Here is an 8,838-nt window from a genome sequence, read left to right as displayed (position 1 = left end):
GCGCCACACCAGCCCTTTCCTTAGAAGGTCTCTCCCATGCAAAATACTACGAAAGGTATATGAAGCCGTAGGTGGGCAGGTTGCTGTCATAATTGTGTCCTCTTTAAAGTACCTTGCTTTGAGCACCCTCGCACAGAGAGAAGATGGCACTTGCAAAATTCTCCAAGCTTGCTTCGCTAGGAGTGCTTGATTAAAAGCTTCGGGGTCCCGGAACCCAAGACCCCCCTCTCGCTTTGCTGCACACATTCTCTTCCAAGAGACCCAATGTACTTTCCGTTCATCGTTCGTCGCGCCCCACCAGAATTTCGAAGAGATTGAAGTCAGATTCCCGCACATCTTCTTCGTGAGACGAAAGCAACTCATAGTGAACGTAGGTACAACTTGAAGTCAGACCCCCTGTCGTTTTACTACCATGTTTGAAGATGAATAGATCAAAGGTTTTCTCGCAAAAAAAACTCTTAAATCAGCTAACTCACTGGAGAAAACTTCTGAAGGTTAGAATATTCAAAAGTTTATACCATTTTGAAAATCATTTGAATCGAAAGTGCCCACCACTTCACACGATACGACTATACGAGTAACACACAAAGTTGCCGGCGCCTGCAGATCTGCCCGACCCGACTCCCGGAACCTGGAGGTGCACGCGAGGGGAGCAGTAGGTGGGGTTGGGGTTACCCACGACGTCCACCGGCCGTCGCGATGGCCGGCGCCGCCTGGCCGCTCTCCGCCGCCGCGGGCCTCCTCCCCGCCTCCCTCTCGCTGACCCTCCTCCTCGGCTCCCTCGTACTGCCCTTCCCCTCCCAAAACCCCCTCTGCCCCCCTCCATCCCCTCCCCGCGCCGCTGACGCCCTCTCTCCTCCTGTGCGCAGGTCGTCGTCCTCGTGCTGGGCGTCGCCGCCGTCTTCCTCGAGCACATCCGCAAGATCGGATGCATGCACTCGTAAGCCTCTTCTGTACTCCCGTCTTATCCCTTTCGCCCTTCCCTCTCCCGCGATCTGGCCGTGCACCTCGTTGACTGGTCCGCCGTTCTGGATCTCGGCCGCAGGATTGAGAGGACCGCCGTCTCGGACGCCTTCTTCGAGGACCCCGGCTCGCTCAAGAAGGTGCTGATTGCTCGTACGAGTTACTTGTGCTTGTGGCATGGTGTGCACGCTAGGTGTTTGCTCATTTGCTTGTGTTGCCTGTGGTAGGTTCCCTGCCCGTCGATTTTTGACCCTGCCGAGAAGTACATTTCGTTGATTGTTCCCGCTTACAATGAGGAGTGTCGGCTTCCGGAGGCTCTTACAGAGACACTCAAGTAAGGCCCTGATACCAGCATTCGTTGCTCTGTCAAGTTTCTTATCTTTGAACAGTACTGTGCAGTTTATACAACCAGTTGTCTGTATGTAACTGTAGCGTCATCTGATAGGCGATTGCTTGATACGCTATGTTAATCACTGTATTTTTCTTTCTTTCTCCATTAGCTACCTGAAACAACGCTCATCCGCCGACAAATCATTTACTTATGAGGTATGTGAGAATCGAACATGTTCATCATCTTCTTTATTTGATATGATAAATTTGGATGGTGCAAGCTACTTCTGCAAGCGGAACTAACTTGGATTTGTTTAGAAGATTATGCATTTTAGTATCACGTTCTTCATTTGTACTTTGTTTGTTTTGTTTTGTTTTGGTCTAAACACGAATGTCGTTTCCGCTCCTAAATTCTGGATACCTATAGCCCCCTCTCCTCTCCAGATATGAAAATTGCCTGCAATGGAGTTTGACCCGATCTTTAGTATAGTGAATAGAATATGACTGTATTGCAGAACTTGAATTGTTATAGTTTTTTTCTGATGAACTATTCATTTGGTTGTAAAACCAAACTAAAGACCTGGATCTAGGATTACAGAGTTAGATTTACATCCGCTGTTAGTGTTTAGAAAGGCCCTGACAAAGCTACATAAATTTTCTCAGAGCTACTTCGTATTAGCTTCTGAATACTCATCACTTGTCCTATATGTATTGTCCCATGTGATATTCATAATTATGCTTTATGCACCGCTGATCTTGGTAGCTATGCCGTTGTGAGATCCACAACTAATTCACATTAAAAATGTAAGTTATGAATGACGCCTCACTGAATCCAGTAGATGGGTTGATGAGACCTAAATAGAATCTGAGCTGCCTTTGGAATGGTGCAGAATTCAGTCAGGCATACCTATCTACTACACACGCTATTTGAAATCTTGTCATCATTGTCATTTGCATTGTCGTTTTGTATTGACCTAGGCTGATATTTATCATTTTGTGGCACAACGTCTTATATAATCCTGTATCTGTTTAGGACAATTTGAAGGTTTAATATATGTTATTTGCTTGGTCTTATTCAGGTGTTGATTGTTGATGATGGAAGTACTGACCGTACCTCGAAAGTTGCCTTTGAGTATGTAAAGAAGCACAACATTGACAATGTTCGAGTTCTTCTACTTGGAAGGAACCATGGGAAAGGTGAAGCCGTCAGAAAAGTGAGTGTTGAACTACCCACCCACACACTAGTTTCAACAAATCAACTCTAATCGATGCTTTCCAATTATTTGTGGAAGCATTGTCTAGGGGATGCTCCATTCCAGGGGTCAACTCCTACTCATGCTTGATGCTGATGGTGCAACTAAGGTCACTGATTTGGCAAAGCTTGAAGCTGAGGTCCGTCATACGCTCAATCCAATACCATGTTGTTGAGCTTCTTTTGATTGTGATGAGCATAATATCTTGATTTTTGATTTCTTTTTTGCTGTTAGGTTCTTGCATTGGCGGGGAAAGCACTCTCTGCTAGTTCATCCCAGATGCTATCTGATGTTGAAATTGCTGTTTTTGGTTCCCGTGCGCATCTGGAGAAGCAGGCTCTTGCCACGGTACATCTCCTGAAACCCAGTTTCCATCACTTGTGATTCTGTTTCCTTGTCTCTTAGGTTCCTCCCTTATGCTGTATATGCTTTTCCTGGCTTACTGCAGAGGAAATGGTATCGAAACTTTCTTATGAAAGGTTTCCACTTGGTAGTACTGTTGACTGCTGGTCCTGGAATCAGAGATACACAGGTATGCTTTGGCCAACATAAGATGCGCTGATGATTCCTATTTGCGTTTTCTTCTTCTCTGGAGGCATGCTATTTATTCGCTTCATTTGCTTGATTATTACAAATCCCAGTGTGGCTTCAAGATGTTCACTCGATCTGCTGCGAGGAAACTCTTTACAAACATCAGATTAAAGAGGTATTTTTTAAGAAAAGGGAAATCCCATGATACTATAATATAATAATCTTGCAAGGAATGAACATGGAGGTTTGAGTGTTCATTCTGTTCTACTTTGTGCATGACCAGGTGGTGTTTTGATGTTGAGATTGTGTACCTATGCAAGCACCTGAGGATCCCCATGGCAGAAGTATCGGTCAGCTGGACGGAGATACCTGGGTCCAAAGTGCGCATGACAAGCATCCTGCACATGGTGTTTGAGCTCCTGCTGATCAGAGTAGGCTATGGGCTGGGCATATGGAAAATTTACTCATAGACCCTGTTCTGGGTAACTCATTAGAGCTTAGCTCTCGATCGCTTCAGCGTATACACCAAACTTAGTTCGTCACTTTGAAACACAGCTACCAAATTAGTTTAAGGAGCATTGTAAAACTTTTTGAGATTTTCGACTGGAGAGAAGAATCCAGTTCGAAGTGTATGTTGGTGTTTGATCATAGCAAGATCTTGACATATGCTCACAGCTCACATGTATTTTTGCTCCTTCTGATAAATTCTCTGATTTTTTTTGCTGTCTTTTTTTTATCACATATTGCGCATGTTTCTCTTAACTGAAGAAAAGCAGCTTGTCTCTTCAGAGAGGCTGACAAAACTGTAACCTTATTTATCAAAACGGTCAGAGAAGATTAGCGTGGTCTCTGTGCAAAATACTGCATTTCGCTTGGCTAAATTTCCAAAGTTGCCAGTTCTGCTTGCATTGTGCACGGCTTCGCTTCAGAACGCACACGTTCGCGCCGTAGAGGAATCAGTTGAGCACGCGAACACGCAGCGAAGATCAAAACCGCAGGACCCACGGCTCGCCCGCCATGCGTTCGAGCAAATGCCGCCCCGTCCCCCGCTCCGCTCGCCTCCGAGCGGCGGCCCTTACACCACCGCGCCGCCGTCGCCGCCGCGCGCGGCCGAGCAGCACTGCCTGCGCCTCCTGGAGCGCGCCACGACGCCGGCGTCGCTCCTCCAGCCCCTCGCATTCCTCCTCAAGCACGGTCTCCACTCCAACCCGCTGGTCCTCACCAGGCTCTTCTCGGCCGCGGGCTCCGCCGCGCCCGCGCTCCTCGAGCCCCTCGTCGCGGCGCTCCTCCGCCCGGGCCTCCCGCTCGACGCCTTCCTCCTCAACACCCTCATCCGCGCGCACGTCGCGTCCCCGCTCCCCTCCGCGCGCCGCCGCGCCGCGGCCTTCTTCCCGCTCATGCTCCGCCGCGGCGTCGCCCCCAACAAGTTCACCTTCCCGTTCCTCCTCAAGTCCTGCGCCGCGATGCCGGGGTCCCCGGCCGCCGGTCTCCAGGCCCACGCCGCCGCCCTCAAGTTCGGCTTCGCCGCCGACCACTACGTCTCCAACACGCTCATACACATGTACTCCTGCTTCGGGGCCGGGTTCCTCGGGGACGCGCGGAACGTGTTCGACAGAACGCCCAAGGACAGCGCTGTCACCTGGAGCGCGATGATCGGCGGGTACGTGCGTGGGGGGCTGTCGAGTGATGCTGTCATGCTGTTCCGGGAGATGCAGGCCAGCGGAGTGCGGCCGGATGAGGTGACAGTCCTCGGGGTCCTTTCGGCCGCCGCTGATTTGGGTGCACTCGAGCTCACGCGGTGGGTTGAGCGGTTTGTGGCGAGGGAGGGAATTGGGAGGTCTGTGACGCTCTGCAATGCGCTGATCGACACGCTCGCCAAGTGCGGGGATGTCGATGGGGCAGTGGCTGTGTTCGAGGGGATGGAGGAGCGGACTGTTGTGTCATGGACGTCGGTGATTGATGCACTTGCAATGGAGGGCCGTGGGAAAGAGGCCGTGGCTGTGTTCGAAGAAATGAAGGCTGTTGGCGTGCCACCTGATGATGTCGCATTCACCGGGGTGCTCACTGCATGTAGCCATGCTGGAATGGTTGATGAAGGCCGTGGCTACTTTGACTCAATGAAGACAGAGCATGGTATTGAGCCTAAGATCGAGCATTATGGTTGTATGGTCGACATGTTTGGCCGTGCCGGCATGGTTGAGCAAGGGTTGGACTTTGTTCGCGCGATGCCCATGAAACCAAACCCAATAATTTGGCGGACTCTGGTTGCTGCTTGTCGTGCTCATGGCCGGCTCGAGCTCGGTGAAAGCATTAGCAGGGACCTTCTTAAAGAGTACCCTGCTCATGAGGCCAACTACGTCATGCTCTCCAACGTATTTGCATTGACGCAGAGATGGAAGGAGAAGTCAGAGATTAGGAGAGAGATGAGCAAGAGAGGTATTACAAAGGTGCCAGGCTGCAGCCTTGTTGAACTTGATGGAGAGGTCCATGAGTTCATAGCAGGAGATGAGTCGCATCCGCAGTACAAGGAGATATACAGGATGGTTGAGGAGATGTCAAGAGAGCTAAGACGCATTGGGCATATTGCAGCCACATCAGAGGTCCTCCTTGACCTTGATGAGGAGGACAAGGAGGGTGCGCTTCAGTGGCACAGTGAGAAGCTGGCAATTGCATTCGTGCTCCTGAGGACTCCTCCTGGAACACAGGTCCGGGTGGTAAAAAACCTACGGGTATGCTCCGATTGTCATGCGGCAATTAAGTGCATATCACAAGTTTATAACCGGGAGATCATAGTACGTGATAGGAGCCGTTTCCATCGCTTTAAGGATGGTTCCTGCTCCTGCAAGGATTTCTGGTGATTGGATTTGTGTTTCACCAGGTTATCCTTTTTCAGAGGTGCAGTGAAGAGTGGATTGAACTTCAACAGCACGTGCAGGTGATCGTGAACTGATGATGTATTTTTGAGGAGCTTCTGCAAGTCCTTGAGGTCTGCCAATTTATATGTAACACAAAGCTTTCAGTGGCCAAAAACTGATGTTTACTGAAGATTACTGGAAGCAGCATTAAAACATATAATATTCAGATACTTCACCTTGTGTACAAAATGCCTCATCAGTACACATTTAAGGACTAAGATTTCTTACAAAAACCCAGACCGCCGAGAGAACATATCTAATGCATACCCCAGTTTGCATCCTGTTCGAATCATTTAATTAATCTAAACTTTTGAAGATACCATTCTATGCATAGACAAAATCCACGACATGTATATATGAATATGATAATACATAATAGTATGACTGCCTTTTGTTCATGCAGGGGCAGATAAATGCATCTCCCAATCTTGTGCTGTCTCAGTGGCCTATCTGAGTTTCATTGGCACTGTTCTAAGCCTTCCCCAACCATCTCATTCTCCGTTGCTTCTTCATTCATGCAGTGAGTTTGTAACTAACCATGCATCTATGAAGTGTCTGCCATCTCGATGGTGTTGCTGATCTCGACCAATGCTTTGAGACTTTTCCTGTTCTTGTACGCCCTTGCCTTCCTGTTGTTGCAGAGAGCTGTTAAGTCAATCTTAGCCTCCTTGCTCAAGTGACTGCATCATCATTTACTACAGGGGCTACAGGGGTAATATTTCTCTGCACTTCCCTTTGTAAAGTCTCCCATTTTGTAGGATTCTGCTTATCAATAGTCATGAAATTTGTTTGCACTGTAAGGATCGAACACATTCAAGTCCCTGCTTTCTTGTTTGCCTCTTCTCTAGTCCTCTGCCAAAACATCCCACCCAGCCAATCTTATGAACCTCCTTGTTTCTGCTGTTAGATCCTCTAACCTTTTCGATACTGGAGTGATGTGCGTCTTATTTGCCTGTATGAGTGGAAACCAGAAATAAACATATGTTAATCTACAGGTCTAGTGCTTTAGTGTACTGTGGACCCATGTTCAGTAGTTACTTGAAACATTTGTACCTTGCATTACAAATATGAAAGGGTTCTGATCTATAATTTTCTCTGAGCACTGTGTTTTTATTTTGATACTTTAGTTTCTTTATAGAGAATTTTAACTCTGATATTCATGGGATTGTAGAATCTTATACATATTGACGTCTAATGATTCTGCAGGAAACCCAAGGTCTTCTCTTTTCCCCCCTACACAGAGTTGGCTCAAATATTTCTGAAGCAGTATTATAAGTCCAGCTTACATTTGGCACCGATGTTAATTGGCAAATGCCGGAATCCAATTTGGCGTGTTCATCTTCCTTGCATATGTAGTATGAAGCGGGAAGTATGTCGAGCATGGCCATCTGCTGCAGCTTTTCATCAGTGGCCATCTGCTGGTTGAAGTTCACCAGGAACTTGGACACTGCCCTATCCGTCACCGCGGCGGCCATTGCTGTGGCAATGGTATGAACCACTTCTTGTGCCATGGCTAGCTCTCAAACAAAGGTACGTGACTGACCAGAGTCTCCCAGGTCTCAGAATACATATAATTAAGGACTGTTCTGAGTGGCAGCCGTCGCAAAATGTGAAATTAGGGATTCAGCCACCCTAATATCGACCGGCACTAGGAAAAGAAAAAGAACATGGAATCAGTTCAACGGACACAGCAACAGCAAGCTGTCAAAGCATTGCACATCCCAAGACAGCCTTTCCCTAGTACGCACAACATTGCAAAGATCATCTGCTTCGTTATCAGAACAAGCCGCTGCCTCATTTCCATCTTTGCCATCGATGATGTGGCGAACTGGCAATATAGGTCTAGACAACATTGTTGCCCCTCTCTGAGCATAGGAAGCCTTACCTATGGCCATTGTGACGGCCATACGAAGCCTTCCAAGTCCCTTTCTGCAATCCTTATGGCCTCACCCATAGAAAGTAGCACCTCTCTGAGCTCCCTTTGTTCCATTATTTGACTATGTATTTCAGTCGACAATGGACCTACCTCTCATCTGGTGCTGCTCTCCTCACTCACGGTTACATGTACCATCCCTCCAATTAAGAACTGTTCTGCGTTTGGCTAGGCCAAAGTTTAACGTATGGACAGTGGTGTAGCATGTTCCATACAAGATGGTGATGTAGACCATCTCGTTCTTTTGGCAGGTCTCTGCTCTATCTTGGCAATACCTCCACCTGCAGCATCAAGATGAACTCTGATATCTGGGGACAGCTCATTTTACTTTTCCAGTGAGATGTTCAGCTGCCATCGCTGAACGATGGCTGGGCTGATCAGGATATTTAGATTCCTTGGACTTGTTTTGAGTGGCTATTCGTCTTGCACTAAAGATTGGAAGGCAGCTTGGATGCGATTGGAAATGAGCATGTTAACAAAAAAGACGAGCTGGAACGGAGTACAAACAAGTAGCTACAACGATGCCAAATAAAAGTGGGAGATAAATTTTAGCTGATCTTAGTTTCTATCGCCATACAGACACGGTCCAAGGTAGGAGTAAATCGGTGTTTAAGAGACCTTGCTTCGTATTGATTCTACCGGCAAAAGACATTCATCAAAGTGGATCGTAGCAGCTATCTTACAACTATCGGGTCAGAACCACCTGAATGCCAAAATGTGGTTGTCTTTACCGAAAAAGGCTTTCGCCCCACTTTATATATAAAGCAAACCACCAGAGCCACAAAATCCAACACATGTTAAACACCGCAGGCGCACGCAAAGGTATTAGACTGACAAACAGAGTGCAAAAGAGTTTTGCTGAGGGTACAGCTCAACAAGCCCTTAATAAAAAACTGAAAAAGGCGGCATCACA

At 47.7% G+C, this 8,838-nt stretch overlaps 2 protein-coding genes and 1 long non-coding RNA gene across 3 annotated transcripts; all 3 read left to right on the top strand.

Moving 5' to 3' along the window:
• Positions 1-585: 585 nt before the first annotated feature.
• LOC109765191 (uncharacterized) lies at positions 586-3,782 on the top strand. Its single transcript, XM_020323973.4, has 11 exons — positions 586-783; positions 870-940; positions 1,046-1,103; positions 1,191-1,297; positions 1,464-1,509; positions 2,373-2,507; positions 2,596-2,685; positions 2,781-2,894; positions 2,995-3,078; positions 3,188-3,252; positions 3,361-3,782. The coding sequence occupies exons 1-11, from the start codon at positions 700-702 to the stop codon at positions 3,545-3,547; spliced, it is 1,041 nt and encodes a 346-aa protein (XP_020179562.1). The 5' UTR covers positions 586-699; the 3' UTR covers positions 3,548-3,782.
• A 301-nt stretch (positions 3,783-4,083) lies between these two features.
• On the top strand, positions 4,084-6,049 carry LOC141020521 (pentatricopeptide repeat-containing protein At4g21065-like). The gene has a single exon (XM_073498383.1). The coding sequence runs from the start codon at positions 4,109-4,111 to the stop codon at positions 5,933-5,935; it is 1,827 nt and encodes a 608-aa protein (XP_073354484.1). The 5' UTR covers positions 4,084-4,108; the 3' UTR covers positions 5,936-6,049.
• A 354-nt stretch (positions 6,050-6,403) lies between these two features.
• Positions 6,404-7,438, top strand: LOC109765202 (uncharacterized). Its single transcript, XR_012183396.1, has 3 exons — positions 6,404-6,512; positions 6,634-6,704; positions 7,199-7,438. It is a non-coding gene; the product is annotated as an uncharacterized lncRNA (long non-coding RNA).
• Positions 7,439-8,838: the final 1,400 nt, after the last annotated feature.

This window comes from Aegilops tauschii, chromosome 5 (assembly GCF_002575655.3).
Source record: "Aegilops tauschii subsp. strangulata cultivar AL8/78 chromosome 5, Aet v6.0, whole genome shotgun sequence".
In the NCBI taxonomy this organism is placed as follows: Eukaryota; Viridiplantae; Streptophyta; class Magnoliopsida; order Poales; family Poaceae; genus Aegilops; species Aegilops tauschii.
This window is presented reverse-complemented; position numbering and strand designations above follow the sequence as displayed.

What these genes read in the sequence shown, in the direction of transcription:
- LOC141020521 (XM_073498383.1), top strand. Translation starts at nt 4,109, where the DNA reads ATGCCGCCCCGTCCCCCGCTCCGCTCGCCTCCGAGCGGCGGCCCTTAC.
- LOC109765191 (XM_020323973.4), top strand. Translation starts at nt 700, where the DNA reads ATGGCCGGCGCCGCCTGGCCGCTCTCCGCCGCCGCGGGCCTCCTCCCC. An exon ending in CCCTCCTCCTCGGCTCCCTC is followed by an intron (nt 784 to 869) that starts GTACTGCCCTTC and finishes TCCTGTGCGCAG; the next exon opens with GTCGTCGTCCTCGTGCTGGG. An exon ending in AAGATCGGATGCATGCACTC is followed by an intron (nt 941 to 1,045) that starts GTAAGCCTCTTC and finishes TCTCGGCCGCAG; the next exon opens with GATTGAGAGGACCGCCGTCT.